General features: G+C 56.7%; 1 protein-coding gene across 2 annotated transcripts in view; it reads left to right on the top strand.

The window, feature by feature from the left end:
• The first annotated feature begins 1,530 nt into the window (after positions 1-1,530).
• The window catches only part of Nol4l (nucleolar protein 4 like), a 143,865-nt gene continuing 122,485 nt past the window's right edge, over positions 1,531-22,910 (top strand). For both annotated transcript variants that reach the window (XM_004668080.2, XR_006638502.1), the window contains exon 1: positions 1,531-1,851. In XM_004668080.2, the coding sequence (XP_004668137.1) occupies positions 1,531-1,851 (321 nt within the window). The remainder of the gene's footprint in view (positions 1,852-22,910) is intronic.

Here is a 22,910-nt window from a genome sequence, read left to right as displayed (position 1 = left end):
AACCTCTGATGCCCTGTTTAAAAAGGAGGGCAGCCTGGTGTGGTGGTGCACGCCTTTAATCTCAGCACTCAGGAGGCAGAGATAGGAGGATCACTATGAGTTCAAGGCCACCCTGAGAATACATAGTGAATTCCAGGTCAGTCTGGGCTAGAGTGAGACCCTACATCGAAAAACAAAAAAATGAAAAAAAAAAAAAAAAAAGGAGGGCAGAAATGCCGAGGAATTAGCCTGCGCGCCCTTATTTGTTTGTAATTTCATTGGGGGAGGGGAGCAGGGACAACAGCTCTATCCAAGGTCGGGTAGGGTCTGCTCAGGTGGGAGGGGGATGTGAGGTCACCTAAGTTTATACCGCCAGGGCTTCTAGGCCAAGGTGCACCCTGGACGACTGTTTCCCTGATTGGGTCTGTGGGTGTGTCAAGGTCTTCTGAGGCACAGTGGGAGTAACGTCACCGGACAGACTTCTTTGGGGCCTGGGATTGCCCCAGAGCAATGGGGCCCGCACAGGCAAGACCAGATAAACTCGGGGTGGGGGGGACGAATTCGGATGCGGCTGAAGGAGAAGAAGTTTGGGTCTGCCCCAGGCCCAAGGGCAGCCGCTTGGGGTTCCCCAGGGGCACACTACCGTCCTGGCACCCGACTGACAGGAGACAGAGGTCAGGCCAGTTATGGGAGGAAGGGAGCGAGCCTGTGCCCTACCACCGGGCTAAGCTAAATCTGGAAGCCAGGGACGCCGGTAGCTAGGCCAAGGTCTATGCCCTACTGCCCGCGGGACAGCAGGGCACGGGCAGAGCGGATAGAGCGTAGCCTTCTTTCGAGGCTCGGGCTGGCCAGATGGAAGGCGGTCCCTAGCTGGGCACCGCGCGCCTGCGGCTGCTGCCCTCCCGGGCGTTGCGGGTGCGGCGGCCCCTGCTCCCCTTGGGGCCGGGCCGGGCGGGGGTGGGCCCGGCGCGCGGGCGCTGGCGGGAGGGGGGCGGGCGGCGGCGCAGGCTGCGCCGCTCTAACAGGTGGGATCCCGCGGCGTGGTGGAGGCGGGCGCGGGAGGAGGAGGAGGAGGAAGAGCAGCGGCAGCGGGAGCCCGAGCAGGAGCAGGATGAGCCGCGCTAGCTGACAGCCACCGCTGCCGCCCGCCCGCGCCCAGGCTCGGTCTCGCTCCCCGCGCCCGGGGCCGCTCCCCGCCTCTCGCCTCCCCCGGCCGCCCGCGGGGCGGCCCGCCCCCTCTGCACCTCCGGGCCCGGAGCTGCCTCCATCGCTCCTGCATCCCGGCCGGGGGGGAGGAGGAGGCGGAGCAGGAGGCGAGCCGGAGCCGCCGCCGCCAACGCCGCCGCCGCCGCCCGAGCAGGACAGAGCGCGCCGCAGCCCCGCGCGTCCGGCCGCCGCCCGCGCCCATCCAGCAGCCGCTCCGGAGCCACACCGCGGGACAGCCCCGGCCGCGGTGCGCCCCGGCCCGGCTCGGCCCAGCACAGCCCAGTCCTAGTACCCGGGCGGCCCGGTGGCCGGCCCGCCCCCGAGGGCGCCGGGCGCGGCGGGAGGATGCCGAAGCCGACGCTGCTGCTGCGCGGGGGCTGGGAGCGCGAGCGCAGCCCCGGAGACTCCGAGCTGGGCCGCCAGTTCCGGGACTGGTGCTTGCGCACCTACGGCGACTCAGCCAAAACCAAGACGGTGACACGCAGCAAATACCAGCGGATAGCCGAGGTCCTGCAGGGCGGCGGCGGGACCGGCGCGGGCAGCGGCCCGGCGGCCGGCGAGAAAGGCAAGTTCCAGTTCTGGGTGCGCTCCAAGGGCTTCCGCCTGGGCAGCGGCCGGGAACCCAAGATGGGCCAAGTGGTGTATGTGCCGGTCAAGACGGGCTCGGTGAGTGCGCGCGCGGCGGCCGCGGGCCGGTCCCGCGGCGGGGTTCGGGGCGGGTGGGGATGGAGTGGGGTGTGAATGTGTGTCCGAACGGGTGTTCCTGGGGTTGTCCGTGTGTCTGGCCCACCCGAGGCGCACGCATCCCTGCTCATCAGCCCTCACTGGCTAGTCTGGGTAGCGCTTCGGGTTTGGGGTGTCCCAGCCCCCCTCTCTGCGCCTCTGCCCGGGCCGTGGCCGTGACGGGCGGGCTGTCCCGGGCTGTTCACCCCAGCGTGTTCTGTCCTCCCGTCCCCTCCCCCCGCCAGCAGGCGGCTGCTCTGGAGCCCCAGCCTCTCCCCCGCCGCCCCCCGCTCGCCCCGGGGCCGCCTGTCCCGGGCGCCTAGCGCTCCCGCCCCCGGGCCGGCTGGGCGGTGTGTGTGCTTGTGTGTGTGTATGTGTGTGTGTGTGTGTGTGTGTGTGTGTGGAGGGTGGTGCCCCGGGGGTGGGGAGACCGGGGCAGCCGCGGGACGGGGAGTCCTCTGGGCCTCCCAACGTCAGGGGATGGGGCCAGCCGGGGCACTGTCGCCCCGACCCCACCCGGCACTGGCCAGGGGAGGGGCGGCCCGAGCCGCAGCCTGGCGCAGGAGCAGCTTCGGAAGGGTGGGTGGGTGGGGCGACCCCCCCCTCCCCGCGGTCCACCATCTCCGGGACGGGGGCGGCCTGACCTATCCATCCCCTCCCCCGTCCCCCCGGTCCGGGCGGGGTGGCGTGGGGGAGGGGGCGGGGAACCGCAGCCACCCGGAGGGAGGAGACCGGCGGCCAGGGCGGGGGCGTCCCCTCCGGCCCGGGGCGCTCCGGAGAGGGCGTGCGGCGCGGGGCCCCGCGGCTCCCCCGCCGGGACCTCATTGTTCTGCAGAGGGTGGGGGGCTGGCGTGGGGGGGTCAGCCGCTCTCGGGGCGCTGCTGAGCTTTGAACTTTCCATCGCCCGGACCCTCCGTCAGTGCGTCCTACCCCCCCACCCCCCAGGCCCGGCCCGGCTCGGCTCGCCTCGCTCTCTTGCCCGTCCCTCCCGGCCTCGCCCGGCCCGAGCGCGAGAGCCCGGCCGCCCCGCGCCGGCCTCCCTCTTCCCTCGCTCCCCCGCTCTCCCCGCCGCGCTCCTCCCCCGTCCGGCCCGCCCCGCGCTCAGCCCTGTCCCCCCGGCCGGAGCGGGCTCTTCACACACAATTGATTCGGTCGTTACGAAAAGTGCACTTGTCCCCTCCCCCTCCCCCTCCGGCGGCCGCCCGGGCCGGGCCCGCGGGGTGATGGGGCGGCGGGGAGGGAGGCTGGCGGGAGCCGGGGAGCAGAGCTTGGAGGCGCCATCCGTCCCCCCCACCTCCACCTCCACCACCACCACCACCACCACCACTCCCGCGCCCAGGGGACGGGGCTGCAGGCCGCGGCGAGTGGGGAGCCGCGAGCGCGGAGGGCGGGCGGCCCATCTGCGAGGAGCGCAGATAACCGCGCCGCTGCCGCTGCGGCCGCCAGCAGCCCATCTGCGCCGTTGCCGCCTCCGGGCCGGCCGGACGGGGGAGCAGGGGACAGGGCCGAGGGGCGCGTCCGCGGGCTTCCCGGAGCGGGAGGTTGAGTCGAGTCCCCAGACGCGCGCGGCAGAGAGCACCCCTCCCTAGCCGAAATCGGCACTCGTCCCCAAACCCACGGAGTCTGGGTCATTGTCCCCCCCCCCGCCCCCGCCGCTTCCTCCAATGAGTCAAGGACCCTCCCTCTACCGAACCACTTGTCCATATGGGGTGTGTTGGCCATCACCTAGCTCAGCTCCCCCTCCCCACGTTGCCAATTTGGGGAAGCCCCTCGGCTCTCTCCTTCCTTTCCAGTCAGTGTTCATCACGGTGGCTCTTCCCAGGACAGCAACCCACCAGATGGTTGGCCAAAGTCTGTGACTACCATAGATCCATGCCCTTGGCCTTCAGGGGGCTTCCCAGGTCAGTCCTGGCCCCACCTTCCTACTGGTTATTTACCCCTGCATCTGAGAGTCTCATCCCACCTCCTCAGTTTGAAGCAGGAGCCCCAGTCCACCCACCCCTGGAAATGGGGGGGGGAGGAGATGCTGCTCCCACACCTGGCAGCTGGCTTAGTGGCTTTCTGTGTGTGTGTGTGGGGGGGGGGTCACCCTCTCCTAGGGAGTGGGCATCATGAGGCAGCCTGTCCATTTTCCCTTATCCACAAAACTGTCACGCAGAGCATCTCCCCCCCCCCACAGGCTACATGCAGAAACTGGGCATTGGTCCTAGGCTCAGGTCCTGCCAGGCCAGCTAGCCACTTCAGATGGTTTCTGAGGACTTGGACAGGCCTGCCTGCCTGTGGCAGCAGAGACCTCACAAGCCTCCACCTTGACTCTCAGACCAATAATAAACCCTCCCCAGGGGACCACCTGTCTGGGAGGCAGAGAAAAGGGACCCAGGTCTCCCCTCTCAGGCTGTCAGGAGCACAGCAAACACTACAGTGCCCTCCCGTGACAGCTTGCTCCTCCAGCTCCCCACCCTGCCTGCCTGGCCTGCTGGTCCCCAGAGAGCCTGTTAGTTACCTGCCACTTGCCTAGCCGACCGGAGCCAGCCACAGAGATGCCCAGAGCGCTGCCACCCCATCTCCAACTACCTTCCTGGGGCTCCGTTATCATTTTTTTCCCGATTTCCATTTTCCTTTTCACTGATCCAAAGGAGCAAACCCTGCTGGGAATTCTGGGGGCAGCCAGGGCCTCTTCCTGGGAGGGACTGAATGGGACCTTTTATTAAAGATGTAAAGGTCACCCATCCCGTCTTCACTGGCCTACACACACGTGCAGATTCACACACACACACACAATTAAAGTTGTCGTTGCTTCTAGTGTCCATGGGAGAGACCCTGTAGTTTTGTCTTGGGTGGGTTCTTATGAAGGTCATTGGGCCATAAACCTTTGTCCAAGGCATTTGTTTGGTGTTTCCAGGTTTTAGGGTGGACACTGGGTGACTGGGGATGGGTGGAAGTCTACACCTGCTCCTGGGACACCCAAGCTGGTGGGATGGGGGGGGGGAGGCTGAGAGGCCAGGCGAGAGAGAAGCATGCAGCCTGCAGAGGCTCTCTAGAGGGTGGGCAGGTGGGAGACATCAGGGGAGAGGGGCTTGCAGGAGTTGGGCCCAAGAGTGGCCATTGAGTGGCATCTTTCCCTCACTCTCTGGCTGCTCCCGCGCTGGGCCTCCTTTACTCCCCTTAGAACCCATATGCAGAGCTGTGGGGCGGGGGCTGGGGGGGGTGCTTTCCTAGTCCGGGCCTGCCGGCTGTGGGTCGATGGTCTGACACCACTTGTCCTGTCCCATCTGGCCCTGAGCTTTTCTGGGTGTGTGTGACAAAGGCTTAATCTGTCCGGACGGGCCAGGGCGGAGAGGAGGGCGCAGGGAATTACACTCTGCAGGGCCTCCTGCAGCTGGGGCCCACGTGGGGGTGGGGCTGGGCTGGGAGGGAGCCTGGCCGGTCTTCAGTGTGCAGGGTGTCACCGGAAGTCGAAGGTACAAGCAAAAGACTGAGGGAGGAGGGCGGAGTCCTTCATCAGTGCTCGTGGGGGACAAGATCTTTTTATGACAAGAGGCAGCCAGGGCTTCTGCCTGGGCAAAGCTTGGTTGATTAGGAGTTATTATTTCTTGTGTTTGGCCTGTTCTGGCCACTGTAGGATGCTAAGCAGGGGATGCGAACCCCTTGGAGCAAAGACCCTTTGATACCATTGCAGCCACAGGATGAGGCCACCCCTCTCTTTTTCCCCTTAGCTCTTAGAGTGCGACTGCCTTCAGGGCTGCAAGGGCTACAGGTTATGTTGGGGCGAGACCCTGGGCCAGTTGCCAGTTCCTAGGACTTGAGAGTCTCAGTGCTCTTTGGAGAAAGACGGTTTCGGGCCAGTGGAACCATCTTCCCAGTGAACACGTTAGCAGCTGAGCCATCTCTCCAGCCCCATAGTACCATTTTCCAGATGGGCAAGCCGAGGCCCTGAGGGAGGGGCAGTTCCACTGGTGGCCAGGGAAGGGAGCACAAGTTCTCTGTGCTCCACTGTGGCCTTGCAGGTGCCACAGAGCCCACCATGAGCGTCCCATTCCTCCAGGGGACCTTCTGTGATGGCCCACTTGCACTGTCAACACTAGGCCTCTGTGAGCTGGACCCCAGGTGTTCTGCTGGCCAAATTGACTAATGGTGGTCTTTTCCCAGTTTGCAGACGACGTTCATTTAGTGGAAAGCATTTTCACAGTACGGAGTCTTTCTCCCCAGAGCTTTTGTGTAAACCTTTGGCACCTGCGGCCACTGGCCTGGGCAGGAAAGGGCCTCTGACTGCACAGTGTAACAGGCTGTGACCTTCTGGTGGATTCTTCAGTACTTCTGGGTCCCCTCCAACTTGTAACCTCCGCTTCTGTAGCATCCATTTCTGAGTCCCATTGCTGTCAGATTGGTAAACTGAGGCTTGGGGAGCTTGAGAAATCCTCCTGGGTCACACCACTGATGGGGAAAAGCCCTGTGTCTGCATACCACTTTCTACACATTTCCTCCCCCCCCCCCCATGCTCCCTGAGGTAGGGTCTCACTCAGGTCTAGCCCAGGCTGACCTGGAATTCACTATGTAGTCTCAGGGTGGCCTCGTACTCCTGGCGATCCTCCTACCTCTGCCTCCCGAGTGCTGGGATTAAAGACGTGCACCACCATGCCCAGCTACATTTTACTGAAGTGTCTTGCAACCTGATCCAATTTGAATGCCTAAGTCTTTCATGATAAGCTTTCAGTCTCTTACGCTTTAGTCAGAATCAGTTTAGAAGAATCTCTGTGGTCAAGCTGTCTGGAATCACACACTGATGCCCGGGGCCATCTAAGATGTCTGGGGCTAGGATGGTCATGAGGTAGAGGGAGAGCCGGGTGGGAAAGTTTCTGTTTTCCTGGGTGCCAGGGGACTTTGAGGAGAAAGTTGACAGTGATGTCTGAATAAGTGGCAGAAGGAAGCCTTTTCACGAATTAAGCGTCCATAATGTGGGTGACATGGTTCTGGAGACTCAGGCCAGCATTTTTGAGCTGTCTGGATACTGAGTGTCCTGCTTTGCCTTCTTGGAGCCTCCCCTCAAGGTCATGGGTCACTCTTCTAGGTAGGGACAGCAGTCTTTCTCTAAGTCCTTGCCTGCTCTCTCCTTTGGTATCCCCTCCTTGAGGGCTCCCATGGGCTGTTTTCCTGTCCCTTCATGTCAAGAAGGTCTGAGGGTAATCTGGGACTCCGGAAATGTTACCAGGAGGACTGGGGACAGGGGCGCCTGTGGAGGAGCCATTCAGGGACAAAAGCACGCGTGGGCCTCTCCCGTTGAGTCTGTGCCGGTGATTCAGGACTGTGCACAGGTGTGAACTCCTGGGGCAGAACCTGCGTGGAGAGTACGCATGTACAAGTCAGCTATGCAGGCATGAGGGATGCGCTCCTGTCTACGTGCGGGCTGGGAATGCTGGTGTGAATGTGTGCCCGGGCACCGGCATGCGCCCAGGTGGTGCGTGTGGCCGTCAAGGTCTGTGCTGGCAGTGCGGGTGCTGGAAGACCCCAGCGTGACTCCGTGTGAGGCTGTGGCAGGAAGCCCTGTGTGTCTGCTGGTGTGCCGCACATGAAGGTGTCCTTCAAGTGGCCACCCTGGCCCCGGCGTCCCTCTTAGCTGGCTGAAGGCAAGTTTGAGAGAGGGACTGGGCAGAAAAGATGGGGATCTGTCCTCCCCCCCCCACACACGCACACCGGGGCCAAAGCTTATGATCTTTGCTGTGGTTACACAAAGCCCCAGGAGCAGGACCGTGAACTTCATGTAGCAGGTCGGGACCCACGGACAGGGATCGTAGCTCTGCCTGGGTGGCAGAGGGTAGCCTGCCTGACCTTTCTCAGCCTCAGTTTCCTCATCCTTGCAGATTGGAAGAGGCTTTGCTGTTATTGAGGATGGTGGCTAAGGAACATGCTCAAGGTCATGCTGCTGGCGTCAAAGTCAGGCCTGGCCCCTGAGCTCCAAAGCAGGTGAAAGGGCCAAAGGAAGCTGCTGGATGAGGGCCTGCACCCTGACACAGGGTGAGATGACGCTTGAGGGCTTTCCAGCCACAGGGCTGTGTGTTTAAATCCTTGCTCTGACTGTTCTCATGAGCCAGGTGTGATGTTCACTTTTTTTTTTTTAATTTCATTTATTTATTTGAGAGAGAGAGAGAGTGAGTGATGTAGATAGAGAATGAGTGTGCCAGGGCCTTCTGATGCTTCAGACTAACTCCAGGCGCATGTGCCACCTTGATCACCCGCCTTATGTGGGTCCTGGGGAATCAAACCTGTGGGCCCTTTGGCTTTACAGGCAAGTGCCCTAACCCGCTGAGCCACCTCTCCAGCCTGATGTCCATATCCTAATGCCTCAAGAGGCAAGTCTTTGGGAGCGTTAGCTGCTGTGTGATCTTGATAAGCCTCGGTTTTCTCATCCAGAAAATGGGGGCAGTGCTGGAAGCTACCTTAGACACTGGGTGGGACAGTGGAGATGAAGCATCTATGACCCACTCAGTTTCCTAGGGATGGTGTCTGAAAGTCACAGCACCACAGGGGACAGGGGAAGCCTGGGAAATGGGATTAAAAACCAAGTAGAGCCCCCTTTTCTCAAACCCTTCCTGATGTCAGGAAGGTTTCTGGACTATGTGGAGTATTTCCCAGGGCCTAATGAGCAACCCCTCCGCAGACTCTGGTAGGAACCCCGAGTTCTGTGCTCTGGGGGACAAAGAAGCTGATTCCTCCTGGCCAGGGCCCGAGCAGGTCCTCCCCCGAGTTGGCCAAGTGCAGGCCATGTCCTAGTGAATTCATTTAACCCTCCTTGGATTTAGCCAAGTAGATGAGAACCTGGGACCAGGGAGGCCAGAGGGCCTTCCCTTCCCAAGACACCCCCCCCCACCAGCTCCCCAGCAAGCGTCAGGGCTGTATCTGATTAGCTCAGTGCCCAGGGAGAGGCAGCAGGAGGGTGTTCTCAGCCTCCACCCGGCCCTGGCTCACTGAGCCCTTGCCTGAGGGCACTGCTGAAGGCTCCCTGGACTCTGAGCACCCCAGTCCACCTGCCCCGTTTGCTCCTCCCTCCGCCACCCTGCTCCGCTGCAGCTGCAGGCCAGGCCTGGGCTACCGCAGGGGGTGGGGAAGCTGCCTGGCTCTTATGGACAAGGTCACCAACCCCTCAGCCTTCAATTCTCCTGGCCACCGGGGCTCCTCCTCTGTTGCAGATAAGGAAACTGAGGTGGGGGGGATCTCGGGGGGTTACTCTAGGTCTCACTGTGTTGTCCATGCTGTGCTCGAAGCCATGCTCCTGCCTCAGCCTCCCGAATGGTGAGCGCCTCACTACAGCTGTGCCCTCCTGCTTCTAGGACGGAGGTGGGGTCTTGGAGGGCTCTGGGCAAATGACCTGATTTGCTTTTAGCCAGGCTTCCTCCTCTGACTGTGGGGACAAAGAAGGGATCCTGGGGCCAGCGAGGACTTGGGAACAGGTGGGAGGCTGCCACCACCTGTGCGGGCTGGGCTGGGGGCTCAGTGAAGGGAGGCAGTGAGGTAAGGGGTGAGGTGTGGTGGAGCTTGAGGTGTGTTTTGAAGGTAGAACTAGGATTTGAAAATGGCCTGGCTGAGGAGGGAGAAGAGCTGAGAGAAGCGGGGGGGGGGGGGGCGGGGAGAAACAAAACAAGACCCCCACCTCACTTAGAGCGAGAGTAGAGGCTGCAGAACCCCTTCCTGGTCCACCTGTCTGCCTTGCCTGCTGCCCTCACCACCCTCCATTCTTCTTCATGCATCTGATCTGCTATTCTGCAAGCCTGGTCCACCCCAGGGCCCTTGCACTGGCTCCCCCTCACTTTCTGAGTTCTCTGTAGGGCTCACGGATCCCCCCTCCCAGCAGGCTTTGCTCAACCATCACCTCCTCAGAGAGGCCTCCCTGAAGTCTCTTGGATGCTGTCCCCATCTCTCTGTCACTTTTCCTCTGTCCATCCTCATCAGCTCCTGACGCAGTAGGCATTTTGCTGCCTCGGGGTTTAGGATCTGTCTCCTACTAGGCTGTGAGCTCAGCCAGGGCCTCTGTTTTGTTCACTTTCCATCCCAAGGGTCCAGAACAGCCCTGCCCTTAAGGGACTCCCCGCAGGGAAGCAGGTACGGCAGGCAGACACCCTAAACAAGATTCTGAGAACCATGTCAATAGCCCCAGGCACAGACCTAGAGACCCAGCCTTTTGCTGGAGGGTGCCTGGGAAGTCGTCCTCAAGGAAATGACCTTAGATCTGAATCTTGAGGGCCAAAAGCATTTTTGTTGTTGTTGTTGCTGTTGTTGCTTTGTTGAGGCAGGGTCTCGCTCTAGCCCAGGCTGACTTGGAATTCATTATGTAGTCTGAGCGTGGCCTCGAACTCATGGTCATCCCCTCCTGCCTTGCTTTTGGCGCGCGCCACATTAGCAAGAGCAGAAACGAGGACATTCATCCTGGAGGGGGAATGCTGGGTGAGATTTTGTTGCTCGAAACCTGTGGGCAGGGCTTGACTGCCAATGGTCCTGTCTGCTGAGAAGGGCGGTGGGGTCCTCAGAGCTGAGCTCATGAAACTTTGCTGAGACCAGCCAGAGTGGAGGGGAAGCCAGTTGGAGGACAGCAGGGTTGTCTGTGGGAGTGCTTGAGTAGAAGGAATTAAGGTCAGGTTGATTTAGAAAGGAACCTTGGGGTTGGGACCACAGGGGCTGATGGGCTCCAGGGAAAGGGAAAAAGAGATTCAAGAAACTGCCGCCAACCAGGAATGGTGGCGCACGCCTTTAGTCCCAGCGCTTGAGAGACAGAGGTAGGAGGATCACTGTGAGTTCGAGGCCGTCCTGAGACTATATAGTGAATTCCAGGTCAGCCTGAGCTAGAGTGAGACCCTACCATGTAAAACCACCACCCCCACCCCGAAAAAAAATATGCTATGAGAGATTGAAGGCCTGGTAGCTCTCCTGTGGGACAAGGGGACAGCCGGTGGGACTGGGTGACAGATGGCAGTGGAGCAGGAAAGCAGGGAGTTTAGGGAGCTTGGAGGAATAGGGCCCTGGCGGGTCTGGGTGAGGCGCAAGGGTGGGGTACCATGAGCAGAATCTACAAGGTGTCTTCAGGGCCTGTGTTGGCTGTGTGAGCCCAGGAGGGAGGCCTGGTGACTCAGGCCTAGTGGCCCAGCTCAGAGAGCTGCCATGTGCGCAGGCCCCTTGGCCAGCCTGGAACCTTCCTGCGGAGCTGGGATAGTCACAGGCTTCTGGGAGGCCTCTGCTTGGGTGGATGACTCATCGTTTTTCTCAGCATCCCAGGGCTGAGCAAATGTTCAAGGAAACATAGGGCTTTCCCTCAGCGGGTCAGGTCTGTCTGGGTGCAGGGTGAACAAGAACACGGTGGCCATTGGGCCTTGTCTCGGGACGTCTTGTAGGGTGTTGCCAGGAGCCCTAGGTTTCCACAGCCCCACATGGTCCTCAGCCACCCTGAAATGCTGACATGACCCCATTCTGCAGGTTAGCAAGCTAAGGCACAGCCTTTGTGGAGCACCCAGCTAGGTACCCACTCTGAGCTTTCATTTCTTCATCTGAAAAGCGGATCCAGGTTGGAGAGATGCTTAGTGATTAAGATGTTTGCCCAAGAAGCTGAAGGACTCAGATTCAATTCCCCAGAACCCACATAAACCAGATGCATAAAGTGGCGCACACATCTGGAGTTCATTTGCAGTGGCTAGAGGCTCTGGTGTGCCCATTGTCTCTATCTGCTTCTCTCTCTCAAGATAAAAAATAAATAGGCCAGGCGCGGTGGCGCACGCCTTTAATCCCAGCACTCGGGAGGCAGAGGTAGGAGGATAGCCATGAGTTCGAGGCCACCCTGAGACTACATAGTGAATTACAGGTCAGCCTGGGCCAGAGTGAGACACTACCTTGAAAAGCCAATAATAAATAAGTAAATAAATAAATAAATAAATAATGGATCCAGTGGTTGTCCCTGTCCTCTGGGGTTGATGGGAAAACAAAAGGCAAGAATTGAGTGAAACATTTATGGGGTGGAGTTGACATTCTCATGGGGATGTGGAAGGTAGTCTATCCAGGCACTAGGCCTGTGGAGCCACAGGAAAGATCTGAGAGCCACAGGGCAGACCCGCCTTCAGAGCTCTGGCAGGGGCTGTGCGGTCCTGGGCAGATGGCTCACCTGCTCTGAGCACGACCCTCCTGTGCGGATAAGACCTGCCTCACATGAGGTAGCTTGGAAAATGGCATGAAGCCAAGCCCACCAGGCAGGCTGCTGCTCATCTCAGGAGCCTTAGAGGCAGGCAGCTGTCAGCCTCCTGTGAGGCCCTCGGTGGAGTGACAGGGAAAGCTGGATGAAGAGTGAGGATGGGGGTTCTGGGATCTCAGGCTCAGGCAGGCGGCTGGGGGGGGGGGCGCGGTGGGAGGGGCTGGAGGTCTCCTGAGCTCCGTGCTTGGGGCCTGTGAGGTTTAGGAGTTGTTTTGCTTTGATGCTGGGGATGGCACCCAGGACCCAGGGCCTTGTGTGGGGGGAGGGCGGGGCGGGGTGGTGAAGCTTAGGTTGACTCTGAGGCCCCCAGCAGGTGGGCGGCGCAGTGGAGAGTTGGGGGCAGAGGTCGGGGCTCTGAGCAAGGCCAGGCTCTGCCATTTTCTACTGTGCAATCTCTGGCATGTCCCCTTTCTGGCCCGCAGAAAATGGGATGATGGGGCTGGAGTTCAGTGGTACAGCCCTTGCTCAGTACATGCGGGGCCTTGAGCTCCATCCCAGCACCACGAAAGAAGTTTTAAAAATAAGATAAAATGGGAGGCTGGAGGGATGGCTTAGCGGTTAAGGCGTTTGCCTTGCAAAGCTGAAGGACCCAGGTTCGATTCCCCAGTACCCATGTTAGCCAGATGCACAAGGGGGCGCAAGCATCTGGAGTCCGTTTGCAGTGGGTGGAGGCCCTGGCGTGCCCATTCTCTCTCTCTCTCTGTCTTTCGCTCTCAAATAAATAAGTAAAAATAAAAACATTTTTTTTTAAAATAAGATAAAATGGGCTGGATTTTGTGCACCCCCTTGTAGACTCTGAGCTGTGTGTAGACACACATCCACAGGAGGGTGAAGGCGTGGTCCCGCCCTCTACAGCAGGCAGGTGCGGCGAGGATTCCGAGAGGATGGCTGTGTGTCGAGCTACCGAGTCACCAGAGCAGTACTGCCCTGTGACACTTTGAGCTGAGGTGACCTCAGCTTCCAAATGAGCTCTGCAACTAACTGAACCACCTCGAGAAAGTCAGTGGCTCCCTCGGAGCCAGCTTTCTGTTCTGTGGAATGGGGCCGGTGGTGGTGTTACCTGTGGTGTGTTACCTGGGGAGCTATGGGAGGTAAGGGAGACTCCAGGGAATCAGGACTGCCTACCTCGTGGCCCGTGGCAGCTGGAGCGTTGGCAGGAAGTCTGGGTAAGAGACACGGAGCAGAGGGTTGTGCGGCAGTGGGCCGAGGTGGGAGAGAGCGAAAGGGGAGCAGGTGCAGGGATGTGGTGGAGCGGGGTTTCTAGGAGGAGGGAGTGAGCCGTCCATGTCTAGGGTTAACAGGGCCCTGGTTTCTGAATTTGGATATGGAAGGCACTGAGCCCAAAGAAGGCTTGGGTCCTGCTGGTGCAATCGAAAGTTGGCTGTCAGGAGGGGAGAAAGGCATGGGCTTCCAGGAGCTCAGGTTGTACATTAAGAGAGGTGTGCTTCTTGGGGTACTGGGAGCCCTGGGTTCAAATCCTGGATCTCCAACCAGTTTTTTTTCTTCTTCGTTTTAAAAGTGAGGGCAAGGTTCTGTGGAGATGATTAGCGGTTAAAGACACTTGCTTACAGAGCCTGATGGCTTGGGTTCAATTCACAGGTACCACATAAAAATTAGATGCTGGGCTGGAGAGATGGCTCAGCAGTTAAGGTGCTTGCCTGCAAAGCCCAATGACCTGGGTTCAAATCCCCTGTATCCCCATAAAGCCAGATGCATAAAGTGGAGCATGTGTCTGGAGTTCGTTTGCAGTGGCTAGAGGCCCTGGCGTGCACATTCTCTCTTTCTCTTTTGCTCTTTCTGTCTCTCTCATAAGTAAAAAAAAAAGTGAGATACAATGCAGCGCATGCTTCTGGTGCTTGTAGCTGCAAGAGACCCTGATGCTCCCATGTATAACATAGATGCACACAAATAGACAAATTTGAGACAAGGTCTTACATAGTTCAGGCTGGCCTCAAACTCATTTTGTAGCTGAGGGTGAGCTGGAAGTCAAGATCCTCCTATCTCTACCTCTCCAGTGTTGAGATTACAGCCTGTTTATTTGGTGTTGCTGGGGATCAAAGAATCAAATCCAAGGCTTTGTGTATGCTAAGCAAGCACTCTGTCAACTGAGCATACAGACAGCTCCTTCAGGCCTTTATTTTCAATCTGTGAAATGGGGATAGTGATGTCAATAACCTCTTGAAGTCATGGGGATACTTGGGGTATACAAAATACACAGCTGGTGCCCACTGTAGAGTGACCGCAATGGCAGTGTGACACAGCCTACATTGCTGAGCACTTTGAAGGTGCCAGACCCCATGCCAAACCGTTTAGCTGAGCAAACCCACGTGACCGTCCAGACACACTTGCCTTTACCATCCTCTCCTTGCTGACGAGGAGTCGGTCTCAGAGAGGTCGAGAGGCTGCACGGCTGTGAGAGGCAGAGTAGAGCCTGGGGACCATGAAATGAAGAGTCCTCAGCTCCCTGCATCACCCATCCTTTTGATAGCTGAGTCTAGGGTCACCTGGGAGGTTACATGGGCTTGGATGGTGGCTGTTATCAGGATGGACAGGGTGATGCAAGACTGTACTGACTGCGGGCCATGCTGCCACCACACACACCGAGGGACAGGGGGATGGACCTGGTGCCAGATCTGCTGGGACAAGGCTCCAGCAGCTCTCAGCTGGTGGGACCTAAAGGAGATATGGTCCCTCACACAGGCTTGCTGCCTGCCCTCCCAAGAGGACACCATGGCCAGAGTGTGGTCTGGGTGGCACTAGAGCTTGGGGGTAGGGAGAGGGTACCATGGGGGCAGGGATGGAGTGGGTGGAGGCTCTTGGGATCTGGGGACTGGGGAGTTGATGGGATGGGGACAAAAGTACTCCGCAGAAGCTTAAAGAGGCAGTGCTCAGCACCGCAGTATCTCTATCACACCTTCCAAGGCTCAGGGTCCATTGCAGAAGAGGTGGCGGAAAGAATGCAAGAGCCAAAGGAAGGGTAGGACTCCTTACAGCGTGATCCCCCAGACACAAAATGGCCTGGATATCCATGACCTCACAGTGCCCGACACTACCTACACAAGACCATCATAATAGGAGGAAAAGATCATGACATCAAAATAAAAAGGAGACTGATTGAGAGGGGGAGGGGATATGATGGAGAATAGAGTTTCAAAGGGAAAAGTGAGGGGAGGGAGGGAATTACCATGGGATATTGTTTACAATCATGGAAGTTGTTAATTATACATATATATATATATGTAGGGAGAAAGAGAGAGAGAGAGAGAGAGAGAGAATACATAGCTTACCTAGCCTGGTGTGGTGGCGCACACCTTTGATCTCAGCACTTGGGAGGCAGAGGTAGGAGGCTTGCTGTGAGTTCGAGGCCACCCTGAGACTGCATAGTGAATTCCAGGTCAGCCTGAGCTAGAGTGAGGCCCCACCTTGAAAAACAAACAACAAAAAAAGACCACACATAGCTCGGGCTGGAGAGATGGCTTAGCAGTTAAGGCACTGGCCTGCGAAGCCCTTTAAGGACACAGGTTCAATTCTCCAGATCCCACGTTAGCCATATGCACATCATGGCACAAGCATCTGGAATTCATTTGCATTGGCTAGAGACCCGGGTGTGCCCATTCTCTCTCTCCCTCTGTATCTAATAAATAAATAAATGATAAGATAAATGATAAAAATGATTTAAAAAATTTAAAAAAAAACATAGTATACGTAGCTTAAGGCAATAGTAGTGTGGAGGTGTCACCCTCTCTTCCCCTGCCTCAGAGATCAAGTCCCTTGTGTGACCTGCTTGGGGCTCTGGAGTCAGGCTGTCAAGTTTGGGTCCCAAGTCCACCATACTTGCTTAACTTCTGAACCGTGGGAGTTACGGGTTACGTGGGGAGCTCTTGGGGCAACTGAGGGCCCCAAATAGAGCGTGTGGTTGAGGTCTAGTGTCAATTCATTGCTACTGCTACTGGTGTTATTGTATGGGCGTAATAGTGAGAGTTTAAACGTTTGCCCCACTCCCTTCAAAGGTCTTGAAGCTCAGTTTTCATGGTTTCTGTCTCCTGGGGAAAGAGGCAGAGGGGAGAGGTCAGCCTGAGGTCAGCCCGTGCAGAGGAGACTTCTGGTTCCTGGTGGGCCCTAGGACCTACCTAGTACTTCATCGAGGATTTGTGGTTGGGGACTTCCTCCCCTGCCACTGTGCTGGGTACTGAGGGTGGTAGTGGTGGGGAGTAAAAAAGAGAGGAAAACAGGGCGCATGACCTTCCTTGCCTCTCAGCTCAGCTCTGTCCTTTTTTTTCTTTTTGTAATTATTTATTTGAGCTGGGCATGGTGGTGCATGCCTTTAATCCCAGCACTCTGGAGGCAGAGGTAGGAGGATCGCTGTGAGTTTGAGGTCACCTTGAGACTCTGTAGTGAATTCCAGGTCAGCCTGGATCAGAGTGAGACCTTACCGTGAAAACCAAAATAAATAAATAAAATAAATATTTATTTGAGAGAAAGAGATGAGAGAGAGAGAGAGAATGGGCTCACCAGGGCCTTTAGCCACCTTGTGCATCTGGCTAACATGGGTACTGGGGGAATCAAACCTGGGTCCTTTGGCTTTGCAGGCAACTGCCTTAACCACTAAGCCATCTCTCCAGCCCAACTCTTTCCTTCTTGGCAAAGCTCCCCAGCTCAGAGCTTCAGGCTCCTACCAGGGAAGGTGGTTCCAGGCTCTTGTGAGGAGGTGATGGAGGGCTGAAGTTGCTCATCAGGGACTCCATCAGTAGGCCTCTGCCTTTGGGAAGATTTGCAGCCAAGCTGGGAATGATAGTGCCCTTGGTGATCCTAGCTTGGGAAGTATTCAGGTATAGCTTGTAACAGCAGGCGGGGGGAGGGGGTGCTAATGAACCAGTCTGGACCTCAGTCTCCTGCTCTGTAGAATGAACATGGCAGTAGACTCTGACATATATGTGGTGGGCTGTGGGCTGGAGCCTGGCCCGGCAGCCGCTGAAGTTATTTTAAGGAACGCAGACTAACATGGAAACCACCAGCAAGTGGCACGGGACTGCTGGGCATGTGGCCCCCACCCATAAGTCCAACACCCAGGAGGCAAGTAGGAGGACAGCTTGGGCTACGTAGCAAGACCCTATCTCAAAACAGACCAACCAATACAGGCACCAGGCAGACCAGTCCACTCGTTCACCACTGTCTACTAGGCTCTGCTCAGGCACTGCACCTGGGGAGTGGGCACAGGACTTGACCTCTCCCAGAGTGGGGAGGCTAGAGGCTATGGGCAGGCAGCCAGCCCCGTCTTCTTGGTGCCAGTCTTGCTGAATTCCACGGGTCATTTCTGCCAGCAGTTCCTAGTGCAAGGCGGCTACCCCACATCTAGCTGCTCTGAGATCCCTTTCCATAAAAAGTAGAATCTGCAGGGATAAGTTCAAGGCCCTTCTCAGCCCCCCACCCCAGCCTGGCAGAAAGGAAAAGTGCCCCTTTAGAGAACATTAGAACGGCAGAAATTATGGTGTTGAAGCACAGGGAAAGTTTTCCAGTTTGGCCTGGATTATAGAGTTTTCCACTAAAAAAAAAAAAAGAAAAAAAGAAAAACCCTCAACAAACAAGGCAAATGAATTCAAAACCCAGATAATAACAATATAAGGACCCATGTGCTTTTATGGTACACTCCTAAAATAAAAGTATTCTAAGTCTAAAAAGCTGGGCGTGATGGCGCACAGCTTTAATCCCAGCACTTGGGAGGCAGAGGTAGGAAGATTGCTGTGAGTTCGAGGCCACCCTGAGACTACATAGTAAATTCCAGGTGAGTCTGGGCTATAGTGAGACCCTACCTCACAAACCCCCCCCCCAAAAAAAGAAAAGTATTCTAAGTCTACACATGGGTCAATTTATAGGACAACATCTAGAAATAAAGAACTCTAGGTTAAAGTCAACCAATATAGGCAAAGTTCATTTTACAAATACTCATTTAGCAAATATGGTTAGAACCAGAGTTCTAGAGGTGATCCCAATGGACACAGTTCTCATTACCCATGGCAGTTTGAACAACAGTAGAATTCCATTTCAGAAAAAGTCTTGAACCAAGTAGTAGGTGGACAGGGTTGTGGGGGGGGGGCAGCCCCCGTTCTGTCTCCTCTCATAGCGGCAACAACAGCCATTTGCCCTCCTCTGACCTTCCCACCAGCACTTTAGCATAGGCCCCACAGGTGTGGCTTTTGCCCTGGCAGAGTTTAACAGGACCCATTGTCACAGACAGATAGATGCTGCGTGGCTTGTTGGTGGTGGCGATGGAGGTGATGGTGATGATGGGGAGGTGATGAAGATGATGGTGGTGATGAAGAAGGTACTGGACATATAGCAAGGGTGATGGAGGAGTTGCGGTGGTGGTCATCACGACGGGGATTATGGTGGTGGTGATGGAGTAGTGGTGATGGTGATGATGGTACCGGTCATCGCCACGGTGACGGAGGTGGTGGTCTGGATGGTGGCGATTACAGCGACGGTCGTGGTGATCAGGATGAGGTGGCTTATAGCAGTGCTGTGTCAGCTCACGTTTAGTGAGCGCCTCCAGGGCCAGGGTGTCCTACGAGCTTCCTGTGTGTTTGCACATTGGGCTCTTGCACCAACCCAGCAGGGCATGGAGACCTTACACACACTTGCCAAGTTTCCTGGGAGCCCCGAGTGGCACTTGGATGTGAGCAGGCTGGGTGCTCAGCAGCTGTGCCCAGCTGCTTGAAGCCAGTGGTGACCTCCCTCAGTAGCCTAGTGTAGGCCCAGGCCAGAGAAAATGGCCCGAGTATGATTTGCCTGAGCAGGCTGGAGTCCCCCCACCGCCGGCCCGACAGAGCCCCGACGTGTCTGCCCCCAGTGGCATCCCTGTGGGGGCCACTGGCCAGGAACTGCTGGCATTTCAGGGGGAGCTCCTGCTCCCAACACAGGAAGCAGAAAATAAGGTTCTGTCCTTCACCCACCTCTGAGATCCGAAGGGGTGCGGTCTGCAAAGGCCAGGGTCCTCAGAGGACACACTGCTGTACCCACCTTGCCATTTCCCTCATACAGGCCCCGTGGAGGGAGATGCTGCCCTACCCACTGTGACTTCATACCTGTCAGCAAGGGAGAGAGGAGGGACCCAGGCTCTCGCATCCTCTGTTCTTGCAAATCCAAGCCGATCCCCCATGCCAGTGAAGATGGGTGTCAGAACCTGGGCAGCTGGGGGCAGAAGGCCAGGACACAAAGGTGGCGCCCAGCCATTCCCACTCTGGGCTGGGCCTTGGCTGTGTTCACTTTTCCAGGCATTTTCTGAGCATCTCTTCTCTCCTTGCTGGATGCTGTGTTCTGGAAGCTCAAAGAAAACCTCTGTCCTGGGAAAGCTGACGCTGCAGTGGGGCTGACACTGCGCGGCAAACAAGGAAAGCACCCCATTTGTCAGGGGCTGGTAATGCTGCAGGGGGAGGGGGAGAGAAGGCCAAGGGAGGGAATTTTAACTAGGGCTTCGGGGAGGGAGGGCTTCTCTGAGAAGCGATGTCTGAGCAAGGCCCTGAAGGAGACACCGGAAGAAGGCATGCCGGTATCTGGTGGAAAAGCCTTCCAGGTAGGCGGGAGAGCAAGTGCAAAGGCCCTGAGCTAGGTGTGTGTCTGGTGGGTTTGGGGAACGGTGAGGTGGCCAGAGTCCCTAGCTCCTGCTACCCTTTGTATTTGGAAACCAAAAAGACAGCATTTTAACCTTTCCAGGCCTTAGACCTTTAGAATAAAATGATTTATGAGTCCTTATAGCTCTTTCCTGAGTGGAGCCTGGCCTATTTCTTCAACTTATAGAGAGGGTTTTATGACTCATGGTTACTGGCAAGAGAGAACATTGCCATCCTAACTCCTCCCTGGAGTAGTTGTGTCTTAGCAGGCCCTGGGTGTTCAAATCCTGGGTCTGCCACTTTTCAGTGAGATCTCAGGCAAATTGTCCTCTGAATCTCAGTGTCCTCAACTTCCAAAGGGGGACTGGGTGCCTGTAGATCAGAGCGGTGATGGATTGCACACAGGGGGTGCTCAGTAAATGTTTAAAACCAGAGCCTGACCTTCTGGTTCGACTCTGAATCGTGTTCCTGGCCATCAGAAGTTTGTCGCCTCATTTGAGCTGCAGAAGGAGATGGGGTCAAGAAATAGCAGTCCCAGCTCGCAGAGGGGTAAACTGAGGCCCAGAGAAGGGTCCAGAGTCAGAGTGAGGCAGAGCCAATGGAGGCCAAGACTTGGGTCTCCCTGGCTTCAGGAGTCCAGGGGCTTAGAGGGTGTGTGGGAACTGTCCAGTGCTAGCCTGCTGTCATAGGTGTGCAAGTTCCCTCAGCACACCAGGCCAGCTGCACGCACCCATCCACAGTAACAGTGCCTTTCAGATGGTCAGAAGGGCTGTGGCGAGGATGGTGGGAGCTGCCCAGAGCTTGGGGAGCTCAGGCTGCAGGTGGGTGGGGTCATGTGATTGACTACTTGGCCTGTTTGTCCATCTGGTGTCCGGCCTTACTGGGAAGGGAGAGATGCATGGCCACTGTGGAGGTCCATCCCTGCCTAACTCTTTTTTTTTTTTTATTTTTAAAAAATTTTTTTTTGGTTCATTTTTTATTTATTTATTTTGAGAGCGACAGACATAGAGAGAAAGACACACAGAGGGAAAGAGAGAGAATGGGCGCGCCAGGGCTTCCAGCCTCTGCAAACGAACTCCAGACGCGTGCGCCCCCTTGTGCATCTGGCTAACGTGGGACCTGGGGAATCGAGCCTCGAACCGGGGTCCTTAGGCTTCACAGGCAAGCGCTTAACCGCTAAGCCATCTCTCCAGCCCCCTGCCTAACTCTTGAGCCTCAGGAAGGCCCTGAGGGGGGACATCACAGCTGAGGAAGCTGCAGGTGCAGCGGAGCCAGAATCTGGAGTAGGTCTGTCTGACCCCAAGCCCCAGTTGCTGACAGGCAGGCCTTGTGTGCAGGGGACTCTCTTCTCCTGGGGGCCCACCTTCTGCATGAAGACCCAGCCCACCAGCTCATTGGTGGCTACAGCCCAGCCCTCAAATTATGGGGCTCCTGGTTCCCACCCCGCCCTGCATTAGCCTTCTCTGGGACACCAGACCTCTTTGCTCCTAGGAAGGAGGGGCCAGTGAGCCCATGTTGGTTCATACCTTGAAAGACCTACGCATGCTTCCCCAGTACACCACAACTCTGTTGTCTAGGCTCATTTCATACATGAAAACACTAAGGCACAAAGAGGGGAAAAACTGTATCCTGGAGCACACGAGACAGAAACAGAGCTGAGACCCCTAAGTCTATGCCTTTTTTTTCTTGAGACACTCTCACTGTATAACCTAGGCTGACTCGCCATCTTCCTGTCTCAGCCTCCTGAGTGCCAGGGTCACAAGCGTGAGCCACCATACCTGACCAACTCTGTGCTTTCTATATGTGTATATATGTATATGCATATATATATACATATACATATATATGTATATATGTGTGTGTATATATATATATGTATATATATATATATATATATATATATATATATATTTTTTGTTTTTGGAGGTAAGGGTCCACTCTAGTCCAGGCTGAACTGGAATTCACTATGTAGTCTCAGGGTGGCTTTGAACTCATGGCGATCCTCCTACATCTGCCTCCCAAGTGCTGGGATGAAAGGTGTGCTCCACCATGCCCAGCCTTGCTTTCTGTACTTTGCAGCCTCATTCCTTAGTTCCTGTAACTGCATCTGATTGTGGGGGTGTGGGGGGAGTGAGGTTTTTGGGCTGGGTACTCTGGGAGCACAGTTGGAACCTTGTGGATGTGGCATGAGCTAGGTGAATTTTATTTATTTATTTTTATTTTTTATTTTATTTATTTATTTTTTTCAAAGTAGAGTATCACTCTAGCTCAGGCTGACCTAGAATTCATTGTGTCGTCTCAGGGTGGCCTCAAACTCATGGCGATCCTCCTACCTCTGCCTCCCAGAGTGCTGGGATTAAAGGCGTGCGCCACCAAACCCAGTTTAGCTGAATTTCAATCTGGTGCATTCGCTTCCAGCCTAAGCTCTCCACTTCATCCCTCTGTGCCTCAGTTTCTCACCTGACAGCAACAGCCCCTTAGCTGCAGCCCAAGTCCTGGTGCTGACCTTCTGCTGCAGCGAGGTCCGTGAAGCAAGAGGAACAGAACTCCCAGAAAAAGATGGGGTACCGTGGGGAGTAAATACACGCGTAAGGCCTGACCTGCTCCTCAGAGAGGGCAGGACCCTCCCTGCTTCTCCAGAGCCTCTGGAACATGCTGGAGCGGCAGCAGTTCCTGTCAGAAGAGTGGGCGGTGTCATGCCAGGGTCTTCCCCATTGTTTGTTCCTGTTCCTGTCCTGGTAGCTTTTGCCCTTCTAGGGGTGTGGCCGGGTGACCCACACTGAATGGGAGCTGTGTGTGGATGCTGCTGGGGGTACGGGAGCCCGGGAGGGAGTCTGCTGTGGCTCATGGTGCATGGTAAGTCCTTGAGGAGAGGAAACCAACTCAGGGTGCACCTTGCGGCCAAGGGCCTTTCAAGGGCCTTTGTCCTCTTTGTCTCCTCTCCTGCCAATTAGCCATTACCTTTCCTGCTCCTAAGCTCCGCCTTTCCTGGGCGAATTGCTCCAAAGTAGCCTCTGAGGAAGCAGAAGCCACCTGGCTAATTAGTGGGTGGCCACCTGAGACCAGCTCGGCGGGCCTAGTGATCAGAATTGGGGCCACAAATGCCCAAGAGCTGGCATCAGCTCAGGAGAGACACGAGGTGATGTCCTGGGCTCCAGGACAGCATGGCT

The sequence above is a fragment of the Jaculus jaculus genome, chromosome 8, assembly GCF_020740685.1.
Source record: "Jaculus jaculus isolate mJacJac1 chromosome 8, mJacJac1.mat.Y.cur, whole genome shotgun sequence".
NCBI lineage: Eukaryota > Metazoa > Chordata > Mammalia > Rodentia > Dipodidae > Jaculus > Jaculus jaculus.
This window is presented reverse-complemented; position numbering and strand designations above follow the sequence as displayed.